This window comes from Chrysemys picta, chromosome 7 (genome assembly GCF_011386835.1).
Source record: "Chrysemys picta bellii isolate R12L10 chromosome 7, ASM1138683v2, whole genome shotgun sequence".
Taxonomy (NCBI): domain Eukaryota; kingdom Metazoa; phylum Chordata; order Testudines; family Emydidae; genus Chrysemys; species Chrysemys picta.
In genome coordinates, this window is record NC_088797.1 from 125654387 (window position 1) to 125680371 (window position 25985).

At 47.8% G+C, this 25985-nt stretch overlaps 1 protein-coding gene across 2 annotated transcripts in view; it reads left to right on the forward strand.

Annotated features, from left to right (window-relative positions):
- The window catches only part of SLF2 (SMC5-SMC6 complex localization factor 2), a 61136-nt gene extending 54856 nt beyond the window's left edge, over window positions 1-6280 (forward strand). For both annotated transcript variants that reach the window (XM_042845193.2, XM_008179785.4), the window contains exon 20: window positions 420-6280. In XM_042845193.2, coding sequence (XP_042701127.2) covers window positions 420-455 — 36 coding nt within the window. In that variant the 3' untranslated portion in view covers window positions 456-6280. The remainder of the gene's footprint in view (window positions 1-419) is intronic.
- Window positions 6281-25985: the final 19705 nt, after the last annotated feature.

The following is a 25985-nucleotide window of genomic DNA, read 5'->3' on the forward strand; positions in this document are numbered from 1 at the left end:
AACATTGGCATAGTTAGCATCTTGATAACTCTTGCAATCTTGCTGAAAAGTCGACATAATTGTAACATTGGTAAAATGAATGGAATCCCTACGTGTGAGAGAAAATGCCATGAAAGGAAAGGAACTAGAGGGTGATGCACTGAAAAAGCTTTCTATAAATCAGTTTGTGGAAATATCTGATGATGCAATTCTCAAATTGTTTTTTTAATTAGATGTGTTTGCCTGTTGCCTAGGAAACTTGCTTTTCCTTGGTAGGCTTATTGCTTAAAATAAGAAGATTATATGGATTTACAGGTCTAGTTGCAATACAGGTAGCTCAAGCTAACTCATTTATCTACTCACTTTATTACTCTCGAAAATAATGTGTGTTTCTCAATTTTTTCCTGTGGTGTGTTTTTTTTTTTTTTTTTTTTTTTAAGGGGAAGCTGCATGATTTCTGGGAGCCGGATTTGTGAAACATAAGCCAGGTCAGAGAAAACAACGACGAAAGAAATTGAACAAGAACTTCTTTTGCAACTGCGGAAGACTTTCCAAGAGGATTGAAACTCTAGCCTGGCCAAAGAACAGACTGAATCAAAACGTCAGCTTGGTGCAGGCAACTAGAAAAAACATAACCTCTGCAATTGATTTCTGACTTTTTGATAGATGATAGATATACACAGTTTTTCAGGAATGTTATTGTATGTGTGTGCAAGATTTTTAAAAAAACTTCTCCAGTATGTCTATCTGAATCGGCCACTAGTGTTATATCCTATTGAAAGCTGAGAGAGTTTTCTCATTTCCCTTCCCTTGCTAATCACTACAATGTAAAACTATGGTGATATACTTCTTTTGGTCTGTTGCCCAAATGCATCCATAAGTATTGCTGTTGCACAGCTAGAAAACTAATAGCCATGAATTGAGTGCGTGAAGTAGGGAATGGTGGCCCCGCAATGAAAGGGATGCGGGCTGCAGTGTAAATCGTTGTCGCGGCAGATTGATGGTTGAACTTCTCTTTGCTCCATGGCTGTGCTGTACCAATAAACAAAGGAGAATTTAAGAGGTCATTACAGTGATGTATTAGCTTCAATTTAAACTTAATTTTCCTCCTTGATGCTTTACCAAGTCTGTTTAATTTATATATAGTGACAGTGTGCAGAAAATTAACTTGTATGTAAGACCAATATTACAAAGAGAAATCTTGCTGCAACATTAGTATCTGCTGTCACAGTATCCAAAACACACCTTTCACCTGTTGATGTATGTAGTCTGACTTCAGCACCTTTCTGTAAATGGCCAAAATATCAATTTTAAAATGTCAGCTGCGATTTGGGAAAATGAGAACTTATTTGACTTTGCCAGCATGGAAGTAGCTGTAAAAGTCATATTAGACGTGTCCAAAATCATTTGTGCTAAATTTTGCCCTTAGAGGTGTGCTCAGAATTCTTGTTGAAATCTTTGCACTGTATGTAATATTCTAAGGACAAAATACCTTTGTTTTGTGAGCAAATGTTGGCACTCACTACTTACAGTGTGCTTAGCATACCACTTCATCTACGAAATACATGTGCTTAAATAGATATGTTCAAGTATTTGGTAGAAACATCAACAAAGAATCTTTAGCTAATAAAGACTTAAGCTATGTCTATATGGGCTTCCAGTTCAGACTACCAGAATGTGAACTGCAGTATGCACTGCCCCACGTAGATGCTGCTGGTGCAAACTAAAAGGTGTACCTAGTAGGTGTGAACGTAGTCCTCTTTTAAACAGGACTGCATTAATGTGAACTAAGTACCTTTTCGTTCACGCTCCCAGGGTCTATATGGGGAAGTTATAGCATAGCCTACTAGTGTGGGCTGCACGGTTGTGTAGGCAAGCCCAGAGATTCTAGTGATATCAACATAGAATACACACGTCCTCTTTTTTCCCTTTGGTTTGCAAGTATGAATTGTACTTATGGTTGTATAATAAAATTCATATGCCAAACTCTTTCCCAGAAAAAATAGGCAAAAAAGACTCAATTTTAAGGAAAGCTCCCACATGTAAATATGTAGAAGAAACTAATATAAAATTGTGGAGTGACCTATAAGGAGGAGAAAAGTATCCTTACCTGATTTTATTTGCTTTTGACGCTCGCTGCTAAATTGCTTTTAAGTGACTGGTTCTTGTCCTCCATTTCAAGCGGTGTTGTGTGAATTTATTAATAAAGTTGAAAGCCACAGCATCTTTGTGCCTTTCACAAGGCGAAACAGTCTGCATATGTTAGAACAAGATTCATGCTGATGGCACTATTAAAAACAAAGACGAAAAAATCTTAGCCTGTCACCAGGAGTTGGAGAAGTCTACCTCAAGGGTATTTTTTTGTTTGGGTACAGAACTATTTAAGCCTAAACATTACAGTGGTAATGTAGGGTAGGGGACTGCGCTCTCTCTCTCTCTCTCTCTCTCTCTCCAGTTTGTCCTATATAAATGCTTCCTTTAGTGTCAATTGTTATTCTGTGAATATATTATTGTACATACTTTTATTAGTGTTTATATTTTTCTCACATTGTGTAAAGTTTAAAAAAAGTGCCGAATATATTGGTTTTTATTTACTGTAATTAATGTGTATATATTTTCTTACTATGTGAAGAGGAGGCTACTGTCTTGTACATTTCTGAGGAATGGTAGGTGAGGGTTTGGACAGCCAGTCTCGTTTGTATTGCAGTTCAAAGCCCATTGAAACTGCTGATTTTTTCAGATTAAATAGCCTCTTTGATAATTTGCTTTTTTTATTTAATAGCTCCAATGGAAAATAAAGCTAGAATTGTTTTTTAATTAAATGTCTCTGCACATAAAACAGGCAGTCATGCAAATATCAACTTTGTGAAAAATTGCTGCACATCAGATTTCTGTCTTACTGCAATGCCTTACGAGAAGTTTTGAAGTAACAGCACGTGTACGCCTGCACTTTTTTCACTTAATTCCTTTTGCCTTTTTTGTAAACCCTGGCATTTTTCCTTTCTCTTTTAATTTGTACACAATCACTTTCAACTCTCCCGTGTTTGAAGGAACTGCTCACCGGACAGTGGTTCTGTGGGAACCCATCAGTCATTACAGAGATAGTCCCAAAGCTTTGCTTGAGTGTCATGCCAGGAATTCCTTCCATTCCCATCATCTGTTCTGAGCTCAGTACTGCCTCCAGTACTGCTGCCTGTTGCCAACTTTGACCAAACCCGGGGCTGTTGTGCTTTGCTAGCCCATTGTGCTCCTGCTAGCCCCCTATAATGCTAATGCTCCTGTGGAGAAAGGCCAATTGCACAATTAATGTCACACAGCGTCTGCTGTCTTCAAATAAGCACTTTGCACTGAGGCTTATCTTTCAAAACAATGCTAGCTGCACCAAGAGCCACTTTATCTCATTCCGTGGGTAGTTAGGTACACGTTGCTACAGTATCACAGACAGGAAATGAAAGGATGGCTACCCGATGTACATTCAGGCTTCTACACAACATTTATTTTACTGACCAGCATTGTTTGGTTTACAAAACTAGATCAATGAAATGTTTTTAAATTAAGAAAATCTGATGGCACAGTGGCAACACACATTTGTACTCTACTGTCTTGTCCCTACTATTGTGCTTTGGTCTTAGGTATGTGAGTTGGGCTTTTCAGCAATGCCAAAATGATTTGAGTTCAAGTCCCATTGAAAAGTCAATGGGGACTTGCACTCCACAGGTGCGCTTGAAAGCCTCATTCAAGGTGACAGTTGTGAGCACTTTTTGAAGCCTATGAAGGGAATTCAGCTGAGTTGTTGAGTTTAGTGGATCTCAGGTGACTAGAACATCAGGGACATATGGCGCATGTATAACTTGGTTGCATATCTATCAAGATCAGTACAATAGGTGGGTCGTGGAAGTAAACATGTTTTTAACAGAAAATGCTTTTTGATAAAATTATTAACGGGTAGTGCAATTTTAGCTATTCAAGCTCTTATACACTTGGAGTATGGAACTAATGAATCTAGATATTATGTTTTATAGAGGTTCTTATACCATGCTTGTTACTGTAGTATCTGAATGCTTTCATTACCGCATTAAGCAAGGTGACTATAAATCTGCAACATGTGATTTGTTCTCTCCTTGCAAGGAGAGAAATATGTATGCAGTACAGTGCTTGTTTGATAGGGGTTTTTTTAAATGTACATACTGCTCTGTCAGAAGGCAGCTCTAAGTTGTCTTGCACTCTAAGTCGGAAGGTGCTAAGGTTCGTGATGGTCCTTAGTTCTGTGGGAGTTTATTCCACAGTCTTAGACCAGCCCTACTGCACAGATAGGGCTTTATCCTTGTGGTAGAAAATTCTGTTGTACCAGAGGAATAGAGCTCTTTACCACTGTCTTTATTGAAGAGCATTAACCATCTTCTAGGAGCGCTGGGCCCAGGCCACTGAGTACCTTGAAGAGAAGGACTGAGACCTTGAACTTAGTATTCTATGGGAAGTCCATGTAGAGGATGGAGATCAGGCTTGATGTGATTGCAGTAGCCCATGATGCCAAGGTGACATGCTGCAGAGCTCTGTACTAGCTGGAGTTTCCTAAGAGCTGAGGGTTTCGTGCTCTGATGTATTGCATTGCTGCAGTGTGGATAGGCGGTGAAAATAGAGCGTATAACCAAGGGCCCTGCCACTGTCAGGCGGGATGAGAGCGTCTCCTAGACAATTTATATGTTCCTCCCATCTGCCAAGTAGTTAAAAATAGAAATAAAAAGAAGTCTCCCATCTTGCCCAGCCTGTAAGAGAGCTTGGTTAGTTTATAAATTGGTGATTGTTTCTCATTGTGAGAAGAATTTGGATGAGGGGCAGGGTTTGCAGGATCTAAATGCAAAAACTTCCTCTGACTTAATGTAGCTGATTTCTGTTGTCGCTTCCATGGTCTAGGCCTAGCTCCTGAGGATCTTCTGCCTCCAGCACTCATGAACCTCTTGTTTACCACTTTATTTTTCAGTGAAATGTAATAATTGGGGGGGATTCTGGTTGCGGAGGGAGTAGCAACCTCTCAGGAAGCCAAGGCCGATCCCATGGAGGATTTCAAGAACTGCTTGAACTGAAATCCCTTTCTATGGTGAAGGAGTGCAGAGAGCAGAGCGTAGGGGTGATGTGTTCAGTGACGTGTGTTGCTGAACAGATGGGCTCCTGTGTTTTTGTATCCGTGGGAGCTTTTTTAGGCTCTGTGTCTGCATGTCTAGCTAAAAGTTTTTCAGTCAAGCCTGGACGTTATTGTGGCCAGATGTATGCCCAACGTAATGGGATATAAATCTGGTTGGTCACAAATGGAAGTAGGCATGTTCTGCCCCCATGACTCTTGGAGCACCCAGGAGCTCTGTGGCGGTGAAATAATTTGAAGGCAGGTGCCCTTGAAAATGGGGGCTGTTAAAGTTCTCCAAAGTGCTTCCCTCTTCCTACCAGCAATGCTTTAGTCTTGCCTGAGTTCAGCTTTGGGCGTCTCCTCTTCGTCCTCATGGTGAGAAAGTTGAGGGGTGATGCAGAGCTGGGTGTCTGCAAGTTGTTTGGCACTTCGCCCCCATTTGTCTCACTGATTCTTTCGTGACAGGTGTTGAATAGGGACCAGTGGAACTCCCCTGGGTTCAGTGTGGGAGAATAGAGTTGAGGCGTCTCAAGGTGGTTACATTCACCCCTGTCACAAAGAGGTGGATAACCTAATTGCATATCCATGCTGCAGAGAGATCCAGCAGGATGATTATGGCTGTACTTTTTGTCTAGGAATGGGAGGAGGTCAGTCACCAGATCTACAAGTGTTTCATCCCAGGTCCTGGTCTGAAGCTTTACTGAGGGATCCCAGGGGAGGGTTTTTTTGGTTTACTAGTTTCTCTATTTAGCTTGCTTAGAAACGAAAAACTGACTTTTGTGCTCTTGGATTAATGGCAGGTGTTCCAGCTTCTCACCTCAATATATAAACACCATGTTTAGGATGGCAAAGAAAGAACTAGGTAGCAGGTGTTTGAGTAGTCAGGCTTTTGGGGGCAGGTAGAGGGAAGGGGTCAGCAAGCATTGATTTTTCCTGTGTTGGTCAAACTGCAGATTTTGTAAAAGCAGTGTCATTTGTGTTACAGCTGTGAGCTTTTCACAGAGGGCACTGTTCACAATGGTCTTTCTGCCACTATTCTGGTCTATGCACTGAAAGAACAATGTCATTCATATGCTTTGTCTTATGCAAGCTGTGGGGAACAAAATGTCAAGGATTTATTTTGTGACGTTGTATCTTTCGTTTGAATGTCTAGTTCTGTATATTAAACTTGTTTCAGTATTGTGGGCTTTGGTGTTCTGTTTTTTTATAAACTTCAGTGTGATGTGTGTTTCATTCCAATTGACTTTTATATCTCACACGCTCTTGGGCTCTGCTTTTCCCTACAGTACGTTAGCCTCCCCTGCTTGCTGAGAACTGCTTGAATCTAATTCCTATGGTAACTCTTTGGCAGGAGCAGTGAAGGCAGGCACACTCTCTGGAGTTTTCATTTGTTGAGTCAAAACTACAAAGACTCATTAAAATGTAGTTTGTTGCAGCATAGATTGGCATTGGTGGGTCAAGAGGTGGTGGTCTTCCTATTGAATCAGCACAGTGCTATGGAGCTGTTGTGCTCCTGAAGGGGCTGTGGTATGAATGAGACATAAAACAGTTGGTTCATTAGAGCCCATGGAGGTGGATGTTAACCCTGGTGTCGTGCCTAAATTCCAGGTATTGATTGTACTGTAGTGCCTAGGAGCACCAGTCATGGACCAGACCCCATTGTTCTAGGTGCTGTACCGACACAGCAAACAGCAGTTCTCATCTACTCGTAGACTAAGGTCAGAAGGGACCATCATGATCATCTAGTCTGACCTGCACGTTGCAGGCCACAGAACCTCATCCCCCCCACTCCTGTCATAGACCCCTAACCTCGGACTGAGTTACTGAAGTCCTAAAATGATGTAAAGACTTCAAGTTACAGAGAATCCACCATTTACACTAGTTTAAACAGGCAAATTATCCATGCCCCATGCTGCAGAGAGAGGCAAAAAAACCCTCCAGGGTCTCTGCTAATCTGACCTGTGGGAAAATTCCTTCCTGACCCCAAATATGGTGATTAGTTAGACCCACCTGGGCAAGAATTCTCTGTAGTAACTCAGAGCCCTCCCCATCTAGTGTCCCATCACTGGCCGTTGATGCTTTCCTTTTCAAAAGGGGTGGACTTACTTATCCCGATCTGCATCCCATCCCCTTTGTTGTCTATGATAACTTCTCTAGTTGTCTGGTTATGTTATATTTTTGTGAGAAGACTGAAGCAAAGTAGGCACTGAGCCGCTCTGTCTTCAATCATCTTCAATTACTAGCTCGCTGCCTTCATTGAGCAGTGGACCCACACAGTCCTTGATCTTTCCTTTTTTTGTCTGACATATTTGAAGAACCCCTTCCTGTTTGGAACATTTCTGGCCAGCTGTAACTCATTCTTTGAACAGATGAACTCTGAACAGATGTTTTCAGAGAACTATCCACAATTACTCCAAGATCTTTGAGTGGTAACAGCCAATTTAGAATCCATCGTGTGTGTGTGTGTGTGTGTGTGTGTTGGGCTTATTTTTTCCTCTGTGCATTACTTTGCATTAACCCATATTAGACTTCATTTGCTGTTTTCTTGCCCAGTCAACCTGTTCAGTGAGATCCCTTTAATTCTTTGCAATCAGATTTGGACTTAATACAAAATTACTCAAGATAGTTGTCTGCAAATTTTGCCACCTCAACATTCACCCCCTTTTCCAGATCATATATGAATATGTTGAACACCACCGATCCCAATACAGATCCGTGGGGGACATTCATTCTGAAAACTGACAATTTATTCCTACCCTTTCTTTCCTGTCTTTCAACCAGTTACTGATCCATGAGAGGACCCTTCCCTCTTATCCTATGACCACTTACGAGCCTTTGGTGAGGGATCTTATCAAAGGCTTTCTGAAAGTCCACGTACTATATCCATGGGATCAGCCTTGTCCACATGCTTGTTGATACCCTCAAAGAATTCTAACAGATTGGTGAGGCATGATTTCCCTTTACAAAAGCCATGTTGGCTCCTCCCCAACCTATCATATTCATTTGTGTCTGATAATGCTGTTTGTAATAGTTTTAAGCAGTTTGTCTTTTGCTGAAGTTAGACTTACCAGCCTGTAATTGCCAGGATCACCTTTGGAGCCGATTTTAAAAATCAGCATTATATTAGCTATGCTCCAGAAACTTGGTCCAGAGGCTGATTTAAGCGATAGGTTGCCATGCCCCAGTTGATAGCTACAATTTCACATTTGAGTTCCTTCAGAACTCTTGGGTGAATACCATCTGGTCCTGGTGACTTATTACCATTTAATTTATCAATTTGTCCCCAAACCCCCTCTACTAACACCTCAATTTGGGACCGTTCTTCAGATTTGTCCCCTAAATCATTTCCCCCGTATCCTCTTCATTGGAGACTGATGCAAAGAATTAATTTAGCTTTCTGCAACAGCCTTGTCTTCCTTGAACGCTCCTTTAGCCCCTCAATCATCCAGCTGATTAGTTGGCAGGTTTCCTACTTCTGATGTATTTCACTTTTTTCTCCCTTTGATTGAAAACTGCATGTGCACCTGTTTCCAAATCGGCTCTGTAATTCAACGGCACCAATCCACTATGCTGCCATCAATTGTCATGTTAAAGAAGAAGTGGCACAGTAAGTGAGTATTTAATCACAAGCAGATTGCTGGTTGTTCTCTCAGAGCTGCAGTGACTAACTGCCTGCTTCATTCAGAGAGATAAAAACAACAATCTGCAGCGTATTGGCAATGGAATTTCAAAGTGTTCCCCCCCCCCCCTTCATAAATATAACACAGGGAGGGATGTTGGATTTATAGCAAGTCTGAACTCTGTCTAGTGCCAGATCACATATATGGGGCATAGGTGGTTATGGGGCAAACTCTCACACACAGGCCTACTAAGGCAACTCACTGTAGAGCTGGGGCTCCACTTAAAACGCTGCCCCAGTGCAGCTGTAGCCTTTTAATGACGATGCTCTAAGCCAATGGGAGTTAATACCCGCTGGCATAGTTAATCCATCTCTCCGTGAGGCAGTAGCTATGTTGATGGGAGAAGCTCCCCCACCAACTGAGGGCTGTCTACACCCGGAGCTAGATAAGTACAACTCCGTTATTCAGGGGCGTGTGGATTTTTCACACCCCTGAGCAACGTAGTTGTTCTGATGTAGCTCTGTAGCGTAGACCAGATCTAACTCTCTGTGGTTCATTCAGGCCTTGGCCTCTTTGCTGCAAGTGTCAGGGCGGGGCCTAACGGAGTCAGCAGTGAGGGTGTGGACACACGCCCACTAGGAACACAGAAGAGAGAGGCTGTTCATCCCATCACCAAACACCCAATAGGCCTTCTCCCACAAGTCTGTCTCCATAGAAGTGATCTCTGCGATGCGCTCACCCACCATGACTAGCAGTGAAGGGACTTGCCCAGAGTCATACAGCACCTCAGTGGCAGAGCGTACAATGCTGGACTTCCCAATGTCCAAACCCTGCTTTCCTTCCTCTAGACTGGCCCATCTTCCGTAGCCAGGCATATATATTTTAGGCCATCTTACTTCAGCTTTTCCTGGTATGCTTTAAGCTGCTCCAATTTATTTGGGGGAAATTTCCAAAATTGAGATTTTAAAATTGATCTCTTTGAAATGCTGCAAACTCCTTCACTACATGAAGAAGATCATTTAAAAAATGCCCTGAAATAAATCCAAAATGAGGGATTCTCCCTCCAAATGCATGAGATTTGGACAATCTGCATTTTTTTATTGTAAATTGCACTGCCAGCATGACCCGTTTGCAAACCACTCAGGCTGTGCATTACAAGTTTCCTTTAAAAGAAAAATGTTGGTGATCCAATTAACTATGGTTTAATCCCTCTAGTCTGTGATAACATAACCCTTATCGCAGGCAGAATGTGTCCTATCACTGTTAATCTTATTGTATTTATTTGCCTATGCTCCCTTAATCTCCTAGCAATCCATGCATATCAAGATTGGCGTAGTCACACATGGGAACAGAAGCTCCCTTGTAAAAAATCCGACTACATGTAATTTTGCTACATCATCTTTAAGGCAAAGAGATTGTATAACTACTAAAGTCACATGAAGGTCAGGGAGACCCAATGCAATATTACACACCTGGAGCTTTACAGATGTAGTCTCGCTCTAGGGGAACCTTGGGAGTAAATTGATGGAAAATATTCTATGTTAATATTGATTGAGCTTTACTGCCAATAATCTCAAAGCAAGTATTTATTTGAACAGATGAAATTAGTGAGCAATTTTAATTTCAGGCTTAACATTTTTTTTCTTCTGAAGGTATGTGCGCAAACGTATTGCTGATGAAGGATGCTAAATTGGTAGCCCTAGAAATGGAAGTGCGCGCTCTACAGAAGTGGTACAGCATGAGTGATATGTACCAGATTCCACACATTGCCTGGATAGCAGAGATACTCAGTGATACCTAGACCTCAAAAAGAACAGGAGGACTTGTGGCACCTTCGAGATTAACAAATGTATTTGAGCATAAGCTTTCATGGGCTACAGCCCACTTCTCAGTGGTTCAGGAGCCATTCCCTTAAAGAGCCACCGTAGTGTGAATTCATGGATTCATTTACTAGATATGATTCTCACAGCAAAATGACTGACCAAGTATTATTATTTTATCAAGTGCAATTGGTTAATAAGATGGTAAAAGCCTCCTGATTGGTTAATAACTTAGACTGGTCACTAATTAAATCACACTCTGGTTTAATATCACGTGTTGCAAAGAACCCCAGGAGGCACAGGAAGGCGCCGCAGTCTGACTATCGTTGCCGTGGCCCCACTCAGTCTTTGATCTCCCTTCTGAGTCATGCTGCCATTTAGGTTGTTGGTTTTTGTGATGGAAACACCTGTCCACTAGGAACTGGACTAAAATTTATCGACTTGTACCACAACCAGAGGTGAAAGTAAGCCGATACGCCCCGCGACGGTGTATGGGCAAGAGCCGGTGTGCCGTAGCAGGGCAGATCGGCTTCCCCTGGTGGCAATTTAAAGGGCCTGGGGCTCCCAGCAGCGTCTGGAGGCCTGGGCCCTTTAAATTGCCGCCAGAGCCCTGCTGCCAGAGCCCTAGGGAAGCGGCGGCAGTGCTCAGGTGGCTATTTAAAGGGCCCGGGGTGCCTGCCGCAGCTACTGCCCGAGCCCCCGGCTGCTGCTACTCTGGGGCTCCAGGGGCACGGCTTGGGTGGCGATTTAAAGGGCTCGGGGCCTCCCACTGCCGCTACCCTCCGGGGCCCTTTAAATCGCCATCCGAGCCCCGCTGCTGGAGCCCTGGGGTAGCAGCCCTTTAAATCGTCCCCAGAGCCTTGGGGTAGCGGTGGCGGGGTTCCAGCGGCTATTTAAAGGATCTAGGGCTGCGGCAGCCACTACCGCCCTGGCCCTTAAAATAGCCGCTGGAGACCCGCCGCTGCCTCCCCAGGGCTCCGGGCCCTTTAAATCACCGCCCAAGCCCCCCAGTTGCCGCTGCTACTCAGGGGCTCCAGCAGTGCGGCTCAGGTGATGATTTAAAGGGCTCGGGGCTCCCACTGCTGCTACCACAACCCCAGCCCCAGGCCCTTTAAATCCTGATTAAAGTGCTTGGGGATTTAAAGGCCCTGCCTCTTCTGGTAGAGGACACGCCTCTTCTGGTTGAGGCCCCTCCCCCTCCTAAGGACTCTGGCGTACCGGTAAGTCCTTTGTTACTTTCACCCCTGACCACAACCACCCAGTAGCTGGTAACTCTTGCTCTCCACTGACATGGGCTTTGTTTATCTTTCTCAATTAACACATTGGCATTAGTGTATCTGTCCTGATGTTGCTATTTGTTGGTGGGGGGTGGGTTTCCAGCTTACATCTAGCAGCTTCAGGTACCCAACATAAAATATTTTGGGGTACAAATGCTACATTAAATGCTATTCTATGCAAATAGATACTGTAGTCTGAAGTTTCTCTGGTGGTTTTAGCAAAGGTATCACATCACCCTACTACCTGTTACCTTGGTCAGATTCTAAATTAGTTAATATATACAACCATGTACTTTAAAAATGAATCCGGTTTTTGAAAGGTGTAAGCAGACAATCTGCAATCAGACTCTGTCCTTAGATTTCCATACTGGACTGCACTTGGATCCTGGTTTTATAGCACTTCTACTATCACTGGAGTTTGTACATGCAGATTTACAAAGAGCCAGGAGAACTTCTTTGATGTCATGTTCTCACACACCCATGCAGCTACCTAAAAACACCATTAGAAAAGGACAGGGTCCAAGCCAGCACACCAACTGCTGGGTGGAGCCATCGGTCCCATTCCTAGGAGGGCTGACTCAGGTCTTTGTCATTCTGGGTCAGAAAAAATGGAGCTCTTTGCAGATTCCTGTCTCGCTTTAGGATGGGACCTAAAATTCAAGGTCTTCTCTGCTCTGTCGTGGCACTTTCCATAAAAGATTTGTTCCCGTGTACCAGGATTTACCCTGTCCCTACTGTTGTGCAACCCAGTCTGTGCTTGTTGATTCCTGCCCAGGCCATAGTGCAGACAGGCGGATGCCTTTCAGTGGGGCTGCATGGGGATGCTTCAGGGTGAAATGTGAAATGTTAATACTGATAAACTGACCTGCTTACGTGTGGCTCTTTCTACAGTCACCCTCTTCTCCTGTCTTGTAACCAGAAGAGTTGATGGTTTCTTTCGTACGACTCTAGTAATGTTAAACTGCTGGGTCCTAGGACACTTGCAAGGTGAGGGAGAATTACGTTGGTCATGATACTGTACATGTGCCTCGGAGTGTCCTTTCTGCCCCCCAAAGCAAGCATCTCCTAGCACCCCCTAGACCTGGAAGGCCAGTGATCAGTGTAGGGTTACCTAGAGAGGAAAGTTCCATTAATAACACCACAGGGTATTAATTCAGGGCTTTAGCCATCCATAGATTACAATGCCCTTTTAAAAGGTGGGTACTGTCCCCTTTACAGCGAGGGAAGCTGAAGAACGGATAAGTGGAGTGACTCAACAAGGCAGTGAGGCAGAATTGGAGTGGGAAATAACCCTACATCTCTCTCTGAGCTATGCGCAATCTATTAGGGTTCAGCTGTAACAGCCTTTTCTCTTTTCAGAGCGGGGGACAGGCAGCAGGTGCAATGGAATAAGGATGTAGGAACTGGGAGGAGACATTCTGAGACCTTGTCTTGTAATTTTTAAAAGCTTTAGGTAGCATTTCAGCCCCGTCAACCTTGGCTGTGTCCCCTTTTAAGCCTTTCAGCAAATAACATCTATTGCCAAAAATGATCTTGTCTGTTTTGTTCCATTATCAGCTGACTCATTGGGTAAGTGCATATTCAACTCCCTTGTCCTTTGCAGTGACAAAAGCTATACGCTCAGCTGCGGCGGGGGAAGGTTGCCCTCAACAAGCAAATCCTATACAGCAACTTTAGCTGGAAACCAGTGAACTCAGCTCTTAAAATGTGACCTACAAAGGATTTAAAAAAAACCAAAGAAACCGGTCATGTGTCCTTATTTTTGTATCTTCAGGAGGGAAAGAGAAGGGGAAAGGAAGAGGGGTTTGGTTTTTATATTTAAAAATGTTTTTCCTCCGCTTGTTTTTAGAAATCTTAGATGATAACCTAGATAATGTCAGACTTAGAATACAACTAGAGCTATCAAGACTGCCCTCAAATCTGCCTGGGTTATGCTGACTCGTTTGATCCCATGGCAGTTCATCCTAAACTGGGCTCAGCTCGCTGGGCAAGGACTTGCATGAGAAGTCTTTCCGAAATCACCCCATGCTTCAGAAAGAGAAGTTGGAAATGCAGTAGGTCAGTGGTTTCCAACCTGTGGTCTGCAGACCCCTAGGGGTCCGCACACAATGTGTAAGGAGTCCATGAAAGGTTGTCATTACCGTACAACAGTGGTTTTCAACCTGTAGTCCACAGACCCCTGAGGCTCTGCAGACTGTCTAAGATTTCCAAAGGGATCCGTGCCTCCATTCATAATTTTTCAGAGATCCACAAATAAAAAAAGGTTGAAAACCACTGCTGTAGGTGTCCCTCCAAGTCACTAGTGACCCAAGGGCTGATGAGGGAACAACAAAATGAGGCTCTTTTGGATGAGATGTAAAAATTGAGCTTTTGGCCAGTGGTGGGAGACTGCAGTTTGGTTTATTCACATCCTACTGACCTAATTGTTTTCCTCCCTAGAGGTGGCTGCACTGGTGGTAGATAAAATAATCTATACACATGGCCAAGATCTTCGGACCAATTTGAATGAATTCAAATCAGCAGGGCCAGATGCTATTCACCTGAGATGCTGAAGGAATTAGCAGAAGAAATCTCAGAGGCACTGGCGATAATATTTACAAACTCATGGTCACAGGAGAGGTCCCGGAAGCCTGGAGAAGGGCTAACGTAGTGCCTGTCTTTGAAAAGGGGGGAAAGGAGGAGCTGGGGAGCTATAGACCAGTCAGCCTGACTCCGATACCCGGGAAGCTATTAGAGCAATGGATAAAACATTCGATTTGCAATCCCTGGAGGATGAAGGGGTGATCGCAAGCAGCCAGTATGGATTTACCAAGAACAAATCACGCCAAACCAGCTTGATTTCCTTCTTTGACAGGGTAACTGGTTTGGTGGATGAGGGCACGCGGTAGACATAATATACCTGGACTTCAGCAAGGCTTTTGACGCAGTCCCATACACCGGCGCCAGCTTTCCTTGGTGCTGGTGGGTGCTCGCGCCCCCTGGCCCTGCCCCGACTCCGCCCCCTCCCTGCCCCTATTGGACCCCTCCCCAAATCCCCACAAGTGCTGGGAGGGAGAGGGGAGAAGCAGGACTCGGCGGCGCGCTCAGGGGAGGAGGCGGAGGTGGAGGCGGGGCAGAGGTGAGCGGGGGCAGATCGGGGAACTGCCGGTGGGTGCAAAGCACCCACCAATTTTTCCCCATGGGTGCTCCATCCCTGGAGCACCCAGAGAGTCGGTGCCTATGGTCCTACATAACATTCTGATAAATAAGCTGCAGAAATGTGGTCTTGGCAGAACTACCATTGAGTGGACACGTCATTGGTTGAACAACCACTAACAAAGAGTAACTATTAATGGAACGAGGTCAGACTGGGGGGAGGTCTCAAGTGGGATTCCACAGGGATCTGTTCTGGGTCCAGTGTTATTTAACAGCTCTATTGATTACCTGGATGTAGATATACAGAATAGTGATCAAGTCTGCCGGTGACACAAAGCTAGGAGGGGTTGCCAATACTTTGGAGGATAGAACTAAAATTCCGAGGGATCTTGATATGGAGAACTGGGTTATAGACGACAAAATGAAATTCAACAAAGACGAATGTAAGAAGGTGTTACACTTAGGGAAGAAAAACCAAATACACAAATGCAGAATGGGGGATAACTGGCTGGGCAGCAGCACTGCTGGAACACAACCTCGACATGAGTCAGCAATGTGATGTTCGGTTGCATGAACAGAGGCAGAGCATGCAAGTCACGGGAGGTGACGGTACCGCTCTACGCGACGCCGGTTAGGCAGCAGCTGGAGAACTGTGTCCAGTTTTGGTCATCGATGTAGAGAAAGGATGTAGAGAAACTGGGAAGGATCCAGAGATGATCACAGGGATGGAATGCAGCCGTGTGAGCAAAGGCTGAAGGAACTGGGGATGTTTAGCTTGGAAAAGAGGAGATTAAAGGGGGATATGACCGCGGTCTTCAGATACTTGAAAGGCTGCCAGAAAAAAGATGGAGAAAAGTTGTTCTCTTGTTCCAGAGATCAGGACAAAAGGCAACGGGTTCAAACTCCAGCAGAGCAGATTTAGATTAAATCAGAGGAAAAACTTCCCAACTGTAAGACCAGTAGGACAATGGCACAGACGCCTAAGGAGGTTGTGGAAACTCTTTCGCCGGAGGTTTTCAAAAGGAGGCTGGAACCATCTGTCGTGGATGGTTTAGACAGGGCCGTCCTTAGGATTTAGGGGGCCGTACGCCGTATTGTTAAACGGGTGGCCCTATACCCGAATTCCTCTTAGCAACACAAACATAAGCTGACAGGATTGGAAAACTTGCCACATGCACTTTATTAAAAACAGGTTAATTGTGCTGCCTTCATCCCTAACCTCTGCACTTCCCGCCCACCTGTGGCCCCAACTCCAGCCCTGCGCTCCGAGCGTGCCCTGCCATACCGGCCGGCTGAGGGACCACAGGGTCCGGTCGGGGAGAAGCCTGCTGGTCCAGCGCAGGGGAGGGGCCAGAGAGGAGAGGAGTCCGCGCTGCAGCCCGCGAGGGTGGTGCCCCACATTTCCGGGTGCCCTACACAGCCGCATATGCTACGTATGCCTAAGGATGGCCCTGGGCTTGGACACAGCAAATCCTGCATCTTGGCAGGCGGTTAGACTAGATGACCTAGGCGCTGACTCGCTGGATGCTCCAGCCATGGAGCACCCAGGAGAAAAAATGGTGGGCACCCACTGCACCCCCATCAGTGCCTCCCCCAGCACCTCCCGCCCCCCATGGATGAGCTGTTCTGTATCGTATAGGAGGCACGGGGGGGAGGGAGGAGTGAGGGCAGGGTATGCTCAGCAGGGGAGGGGGCAGAATGGGGTGGGAAGAGGTGGGGTGGAGCAGGGCAGGGGTGAGGACTTGGGGGGAAGGGGTGGGGGCAGGGCCTGGGGCAGAGCCTGGAGGGAGCCCCAATCCCCCCCACCCCCGGCATATTAGAAAGTCAGCACCTCTGCTAGGTGACCCTTGCGGTCCCTTCTAACCCCATGGTTCCTTGATTCTGTGTGTGTGACTGATTAGGAAAGGAATAGATAGTAAGACAGTAAATATCATATTGTCACTATATCAATCCAGGGTGCACCCACACCTTGAACACTGTTCTGGTCACTCCATCTCAGAAAGACATCTGAGAATTGCAAAAATGACAGAGAAGGGCAACAAAACCGATCAGAGGGATGGAGCAGCTTCCATAGGAGGTAGGGTGACCAGATGTCCCGATTTTATAGGGACAGTCTTGATTTTGGGGGCTTTTTCTTATAAAGGCTCCTATTGCCCCCCACCCCCTGTCCTGATTTTTTACATTTGCTCTCTGGGTGTGGAGAAAGTAAATCAGGAAGTGTTATTTACCTCACCACATAACACAAGAACCAGGAGTCACCCAATGAAATTGATAAGCAGCAGGTTTAAAACACACACAAGGAAGTATTTCTTCACGCTGCACACAATCAATCTGTGGCACTCCTTGCCATCAAGGCTGAAAGTATAACAGAGTTCAAAAAAGAATTTGCTAAGTTCCTGGAGGCTAGGCCCATCGATGGCTATTAGCCAAGGTGGGCAGAGACGCAGCCCCATGCTCTGAGTGTCCCTAAACCTCTGAGTGTCAGAAGCTGGGACTGGACAACAGGGGATGGACCACTTGGAATTGCCCTGTTCTGTTCAGTCCCTCTGGGACACGTGGCATTGGCCACGGTCAGAGACAGGACACTGGGCTAGATGGACCATTGCTCTGACCCAGTGTGGCCGCTCTTACGTCTGTATGTAAAGTTTTGCTGGGGAAGGCGGGGGATGGGAATCTAAAGCAGAGGGAGGACGGTTCGAAGACATTAGCTTGGTCCTGGGAGACCTGAGTCAGTTGCCTGCTCTGCCACAGACGGCCTGTGTGACCTTGAGCATATCACTTAGTCTCTCCATGCCTCAGCTCCCTGCCTGGGAAACGGGGATAAAAGCCCTGGCCTGTGTTGTGAAGAGGAACACATCAGAGAGTGGGAGGTGCTCGGATATGCTGCTCACGTGGCCCATAGAAGGAATACAGGTAGAAAGTGAGAAGAGAAGTTCCGCTGCTTTTAAAAACGATTTCTGTCCCTCTGACGTGGCCAGTTTGAAGCCAGCCGACATTTCCCTCGCTTCACCTGGAGCAAGCAGCAGGAGGGGAGTGTTATGGAGGGGAGAACACAGAGGGCTTCCCATATGATAATTCAGTGCCAGAGTTTGTTGCTGCTTTGGCCAGCTGACAGAGACAACCCACTGCTTCCTTGAGTAAGGCTGAAGGTAAACTCGAGCAATTCCTAACACCTGCTAATCCCATTCACCTGTGGTTCTCAATGTGCTTTGTACATGCACCATTAATCCCCATGGGAAGTAAATAAGTCTCACGATCCCTGTTTTTAAGGCCACGGAGAGAGGTTTAAGGACAGGCTCAGGGTCACACCGCAAATCAGTGGCGAAGCTGGGAATAGATTCCAGTGTTGTGTTCTGACCACCATACCACAACCCCCCCACCCCCCACCCCGCACACACACACTTGGGACGGAAAGGCAGCCTGCACACTGCTCACAAGGCTGTTTCTCATCCAGCCGGCAGTTTTAATGTGTCTGGGGGGAAAGGCTACTGTCCTGATTTACCACAGCTTTGTGATTGCAGTATCACCCACAGGCCAGCCAGGTCCGGGCTCCTTTGTGTTAGGTGCTGGACAGACATGGCCACTGGCAGTCTCTGACTTGAAGGACGATAAGGTGTTCTTTGCAAGGTGAATGACGGTGTCCTATGCCTATCACGTGGCAGCGATTGCTGCTTTTCGTCCCGGTGCATCTGAAGGAGAGGGGAGAATTGAGATTTAGGGCCACTTAGGATTTCAGCCTGGCAGCTGCACAGGGTAAGTGCAGGAGAGGACCCAGCCCTGTATATCTGTTTATCAAAGCAATCGCAACTCCCATTTCCTGCAGCAATGACACATCCTGAGCCAGGGAAGTTAGTCACATTATAATGCAGATCTAGGTTCTGAAAAAGGTAACGAACCAACCAGGCTCCCGATCCAAACTCCTGTCCTCCGTGAGCCCCGAGCTTAATTTACACGTGGGAACAAATCATACGCTGCCATGAATCACCCTCCTGAGAAAATCCAGGCTGGCCTGGCATCGCACTGCACGGCTGAGAGTCACACGGCAGGAGCCTGGGTGAATGATCAGCCTGAGGCAGAAAATCCCAATTTTCACCACCAAATGGGGCCAGCGGAGAAATACAGCGTGTGATCAAGAAGCTGGGTGAAAGTACGGCTGCGTTATGTAACTCGGGGAAGTGACTACAGTTGTTATTGAGCATTAGGCGCTAGCGATTCAGCACTTCGCAAGAGGAAATGAAAACCGAGTCCATTACAGCAGCTACAAAGAGGGTGTGCTTTAGGGGTGAGCCCCAGGTTCTAATCTGACCTCCCCTTGTCAGCTGGTTATAAGTTTCTCCTCCACACATTCCGCTGGAACTCAAATTTTCCCTGCTGGCTCTCGGCCAAGAGTTAGTTATTTTGAAAGTTAGCTTCAGCCTTTCCAATAAACCAAAAAACTCTTTCAGCCAGAAACGGTGCTTGGTTTGCTTTGTAGATCTCACTGAGATCTAAAGAAATAAGCCATGGTTGATGAAAATCGGTTCAGCAGCTTGAAAGTAATGAGCATTTCTATGGGGACCTTTTGCACGTGTGCTTTGTTATCGATCTGCTTGTTAGCATTTTATGAAATGTTCCATTGCTGACAAGCCTGGATCAACTGGCCACTGCGCAGGAATAAAAGGTCTAACTCACTTGGAGTGAGCTGTGGTTCGTTACAGCAGATAATGCTGAAATCCCTGTAAAGTATGTTGCCATAAAGCCCTGGAAAAAGATTTGCAAAAACATCTAGGGGTTTTAGGTGCCTTGATTTTTGTGGTAGCCAATCTGACTCCGAAAGGAGGTCTGATGGTCAGGAAGTGCTGAAAACCAGGTCCCTTTGAAACTGGGTCTCCAACATCACTAGCCACTTTTGAAAATCTTGGTGTGATGGGGGGAAACCCCCACGCCAGCACTGAAGAGGTTAAGAGGCGCTAGAAAGCCCAATAAGTGCATCTAGTTGCACCTGGATGAGGGGTCAGGCGCAATTTGTGATGAGACCCACCTGGCGAGGACTGCGTGGCTACTCCAAGTGTAGAAGAGGGGAGGCAGCCCTGGGAGTGTTTGCTGAGAGGAAGCTCTGGGAAAAGGTCAGGAAAGCTGGGCTGAAGGGGAAGTGACCGGGACTGGGACCATCCCTGGGCAGCAGGCAGGACTGGGCCAGGGCTTTGAAAAGGGAGCTGAGCCCTGAGAGAAGGGCCAGGCTCGAGAAAAAGAGTCTGCGGAGGGAAACGGGCTGGGAACAGCGCGTGCCAGTCCCCGAAGGGCGGCCTGGCGGCCTGCGGGGGAACGGAGTCGATGGAAGATTTTAAAGATGTTCTAACCCTGAAAGGAGCCAAGCGCTAGAGAGAGTCTGTCTGGAGGCTCAGGGGAAAGTCTGAATAGGCGTTATCCTCCCAAAAGGGGCGGACACAAACCATGAGGTGTGGGGAGGGTGGAGGCATGAGAAGACCGAGACCATGGCAGGACTGCAGCGGCCATTGGCAGGGCAGGGCAGAGGAGAGGAGGCCTGCTACCCCTGGCCACACCGGAGTGCCGGCAGCGAGCGAACGCCTCCACGCTCGGCAGGATGGCGACTGGCTGTGAGCACGGCGCTGACATGCGGACTCTGCTCTGGGCTGTTTCATGGAGCAGCTGACAAAGAAGCCCACGTGCAAACCCTGCAGAGTGCCCGGCATTCTGGGAAGTGCGGGTGGGCCATGCTGAGTATTCCCACTGTTTGGTTCTGGAGACGTACTTGCTGCTCGTTCACCCTGACGAGCGATTCCAGCAGGGGAGGGGAAGGGATTGGAATCGATTTCAACCCATGGGCTGCCCCAGTATGTTTCCCAACAGGATCATTCAGCTATTTAAAAGTCAGTGTCGGAGACCAGGATGTGGGCGGTCGTGCCTCGTGGTTGGCACAGGAGGCACTGGGCACTGTCGGAGGACAGGATACTGGGTTAGATGGACCTTTGGTCTGACCTAATATGGCCGTTCTTATGTCCTTGGGGTGAGAAACCTCGTGCCATCTAGGATAACAACACGTGGGGTGCATCTCGCCCGTTCACAGTGCCGTTACCCAGCATGACCTTTGCAGAACGGTGAGACGTTTAAGGACCTGGTTTAATGCCTTTCAGGAGATGTGGGCTCTCATCTGGCAGGGCTGCCACAGGTTGCAACGAGTCTGGGGGTGGCAGCTGGTTTCCTTCGGGGGCTGATGCACGTCCCAAAGCTACCATTGAAATCTGGCATTCTTCAGCTTGACAGTCTGGGCGGTGGGGGTGCCCAGCCAGTTAGTCTAGCAGCCGTGTGTCCACCCAGGGTTGAGGGGCCTTGGCAGGGCAGACAATGAGATGCTTCTAGGGCTGGAATAAGAGGCGGGGCTGCAGATGAAGAGGAGATGCATTGGCATAGAGGTGTGCATGGAGTCCCAGGGGCTGCTGTGGGTGGGATTGAGGGGCATCAGCAGAGGTTCGTGGGGTTGGGGGTCTGCCAGGGAGGGGACCTGAGTTCTGCCGGCCGGAGGTGCTTCCTAGGCAGGAGTAGATCAATGTGGAGGAGGTCTCTTGCCTCGGTGCAGGGGGCAGGAATTAAACGCAAGTGAGGGCATGTACTCCAAGCGGCTCGCGTTGCCAGAAGGAGGGGAAGCTGCCCTGGGTCTGCTCTTGGCTGGAGGATGATGATGGGGAGCCGGAAGGAAAATTCGAGTCATAGAGGCCAAGACCAGAAGGGACCATTGTGATCATCTCGTGTGGCACAGGCCAGAGAAGGGTCCCAAAGCAATTCCTAGAGCAGATCTCTTCGAAAAACAGCCCATCTCAATTGAAAAACAGTCAGCGATGGAGAATCCAGCATGGCCCTCTTCCCCCAAGGCCCCGCCCTCGCTCTGCCTTTTCCCTCCCCCACCCCAGGCCCCCACCTGCTCGCTGCTCTGCCCTCCCCCAGCCGCCCAATCATCTAATCGGGGGCGCCACCAAACACCAGTGGCTGGTGGGTGCTGAGCCCCCCCTATTTTTTTTTCCTGTGGGTGCTCCCAGGAGCCTATGCCATGGGCTGTTTGTGGATTTGGGGCCAAGCCCAGAGCGGGTGTAGGGACGTAGGCTTGTTTATACCAACTGAGGCTCTGACTTGCAATGTTTCCCTCCTCGGGAAGTGCAGAGAGATGCTCCTGTCTGCCTAGACAAAGCCAGGCCGTCTGCACAGTCCCGCTCTGCTGACATGGCAACGCTCTTTGGAGAGACGTTCGTTGAGGGAGAGCTCGGCCCTGGAGCGGGGGAGCCCGGGGCTGGCACACGAGGGGTCGGGGCAGGGCTGAGGCAGCGTGGGTAACTGAGAGCGAAGGCTCCTCTCATCTGGGCATGAAGAGCCCTCGTAAACGCAGGCGGACTAATGACGCAGCATGAGCCTGGCTCTTCCTCCTGCACCGTGCAGCCAAACAATGGAGTTACTCACGCTGCCTTGATACCAGAGAACCTGCCTTTTGTGCTCGTGTACCGGGCTGTCGTCCCACTTCTCCGGGGCTAAAAGTGCCTGGTTTGTCATTACCGGGGCAATCGCAGAGGTGGAAAGGCTTGTTTGACGTCGTTCATTTGCACTTGTCATTGTCCACAATGCACTTCCAAATGCCTGAGCTGTGGGGACGCTCCCGAAGGGCCGGACTGCGATGGGGTGGGCGTGGGCACGTGCCATTTGCATGTGAGCTTTGCAGAAACCTTTCCCCACTTTTCGTTCCCAGACCTTCGCCCCTGTAGTCACCGGACCAGGGCTTGGTTGAGGAGCGAGTGTTATTCATTTCTCTCTGGTCCGATCCTGTATTGCTTTGCACACCCAAAAATCTACTTGAGTCAATGGGAGTTTTGGGGGTGCAAGGAATGAGGACCTCATGCTTGATAGCCACCCCATAAAAACTCCAGGGCTGGAGCTACAGAGGCCCAGAGCTTGGGATCTACCAGCCCGCACACTCAGAGGACAATGCTAGCTCTGCAGACTCGGAGACTTCCCTTCCTCTGCAATCAGCCAGGGATGGGCAACCCCTGTGCGCTTTGACATAGGGGGCTTTCTTTTAGGGGTTGAATGGTGCAAAACCCAGCGGTGGTTCTGATGGAGCTGAGCTGCTGGGGAGCCCCGGGGGAGGAAAAGGGGACCTTGGTGTCAGTGCAAATTTCAGGGGCTCTGAAGTGGAGCCAGCCTGCTGCCACAGAAAAGGTAACAAAATTTTGGGGGAGATTTATATAAAGCAGCGTCCGTGACCTCTCAGGCTGACGTGGGTTTGCTGGCAGTTGACTCCGATGTCAGTGGGTCTGTGGGTGGGTCGGGAGCTCAGATGGGCCGAGGGAGGTGACAAGTCTCATTCAGATTTGTTTCTTGGGGACAATTGACTTCTTGGGACCTCAGCTGTATTTCCCAGAGATGGTTTGGTTTCTCTCTTAGTAGCCACATAGCATGGCCCTAAATCCATTGATACATAGCTCACAAAGGCCTTCACACACTTGCCTAGCCCTAGGGTTAGGGATAACTTTCCCCATCCACCCCCACAGACAAATTTAGGGTCCTTTCTATTTTCCTCAGTAGGATTTAACGTCCAATTTTTAAAGGATGTCTTTTTGTCTCTGACTCTTTGACTCTGTTTAGCCATGGTGGCATTTTATTTTTTGGTCCTCTTGCTGTTTTTATTTGGGGTATACATTTAGTTTGAACCTCTGTTGTGGTGTTTTTAAAACATTTCCATGCAGTTTGCAGGCATTTCACTCTGGTGACGGCTCCTTTTTTTCTTCCATTTCACTAGCCTCCTCATTTTTGTGTAGTTCCCCGTTTTGAAGTTAAATTATGCTGTGGTGGGTTTCTTTGATATCTTCCCTCAGTCTCGGCCATTGGCGCGGGGGGCAGCCTCACTTCCTGCAGCTTCCCTGGCTGTGTCCCCCCATCCAGGTAGTGATCAGGTCCATACCTGCTGGGGGCGTGACATCTGAGGAGCTGTCCAGCCCCGACAGTCACTGCTCAGCTTAATTTTCCCCAGAGGCAGCGCTTCCAACAGCAGCTCTCCCATCTGCTCTCCAGAGACGCCGCTCCCACTCCAGCCATGGGCACGGGAACGCGGAGCTCCCCACGGCTGCTTTTTGCATAACTACGCAAGTGACTCTCTAACTACACGGCCAGCTTAGTTTCAATTGAATGCGGCTGGTTATTTGATCCCGCTAAGCCTCTTACTGTTTGTGTTTACACTGCTGACATCTGCAATTAAAACTTCCTCCCGTCTAAATAAATGTACCAGCTCCCACCTCTGTGGGGCAGCAGGGCTGAGCTCCGTGCTGCTGGAGAGTGCCTGGCACAGAAATCTAGTGGGGCGGGGCATTGCTCTATACAGGAAACAATTCTCTGACCTGCTTCTCTGGCTCCTGCCCCTGAAGCACCTGAGCAAAGCACAATCAGTGACGCATTTACCCCATGACACCTCTATGAGCCAGGGCTGGGCTGTTGTGCCCATTGTACAGATGGGGAACTGAGGCAGAGCGGGTTAAACACAGAGCCTCAGTGGTATTTAGGCTCCTAATGTCCTCTGGAGTTAGGAGCCTACGCTGGGCCCTGGGTCACCCAGGAAGGCTGGGGCAGAGTAGAGCAATAGAGCCGGGCCAGGGCCATGGTCTCAAACCCAGGGCTGATGGCTCCTTGGGAAGCAGCCTAGGCCATTGTGCCTCGCTGACTCATCCCATCACTAGGGGATTCACAGACATGGGTAGGCCAGCTTCCAGGGTTCTGCCACCGGCTTCCTGATTGGCCACATGGGCTTGACCCTGATTGGCTGGTGACCATATATATATATAACGTCCCACTTCCTATCTGGCCTTGTCTGAGCAACAAGCTGTTGCCTGCTAGTCGCTACCTGGACCCTGCCGCAGGCCCTGCTGGCCGGAACTTCGCGCAGCGCCCAGCTTCACAGGCTCCCCCAGTGGAAACCCAGCCTGAACTTCCCGCTGGCAATGCAAAAGTGTTGGCAGCCTAGAACCCCCCTGGCCCCAGATTCTTATACCGGCTCACACTGCTTCTGTCTGCTTTGGGATTCCTTGCCCTCTCTCACAGCCGGCTGTGGCCAAATCGTCCTGGGAAGCAGCTGGGGAGGTTGTGATGCCTCCTGAGGGAACCCAGGGTTGCGAGGCACCTCACTACCCCCTGCCCTTCATGTGAGGAAGCTTTGTCAGTGGCCACGAGGCATCAGCTCCACTAGCAACGCAAACCCTTCCCTTCAGGCCCCAATGACACTCTAAGGTTAGCGATTTGCACACCCCGACCTCCTTGCCCTCCGAGAATCTCCACGGAGTGTTTAGCCCTGGGACGCTGGCACTATTCACCAATCCGTTGGTTCCAAAGACCCCAGCTTACCAATTCCCCCCGCGGATCACCAGTCTGCTGAACACACAGCACTGAGATAGTGAAATCACGTACAAAGCATGGAGGTTCAAGTGAGCTGCCAAGTAGACGTATTGGAAGCACACGGTTACATAGAGAATCAAATCATAACACGCATCCTAGAGCCTAGAGTTAATTAACAAGATACTCATCTGTCTAACCAAGTATTGCTCACCCCAAATCCTTGCAGTGCTTTACAGCTGGGCTGGCTGGAACCCTTCTTCCATGAGGATGAGTTCTGTCAGTTTGCCTCTACGTGAAGGATTCAGTGTGTCCCATTGCACTCCAAGATATTCCAGGGTAATCTGATGTCTTTATTTATAAATAGGACACCCCCTGCTCTTTGTGTCTTCCTATAGATTTACTCTCTCAAGGAGATAAGTCTTAGTTATTTCCTGCCTGAAAGGAACACTTCTGAGGTATGCCACTGCCTGGTGACCTGCCTTAACTCCAAGATCTTAAGAGCATAATTTTTAGTGTGGAGACATAATTCCTTAATGATTATCGATACATACATTTCTCAGTGATTATGCTCATGGTGGAGACCTCACGTGCCACACTTGGGTGAACTATTATGCAATATTTGACCCAGGGATCCCTCTTAAACCATATGCATGCCCTGTGCCCACTG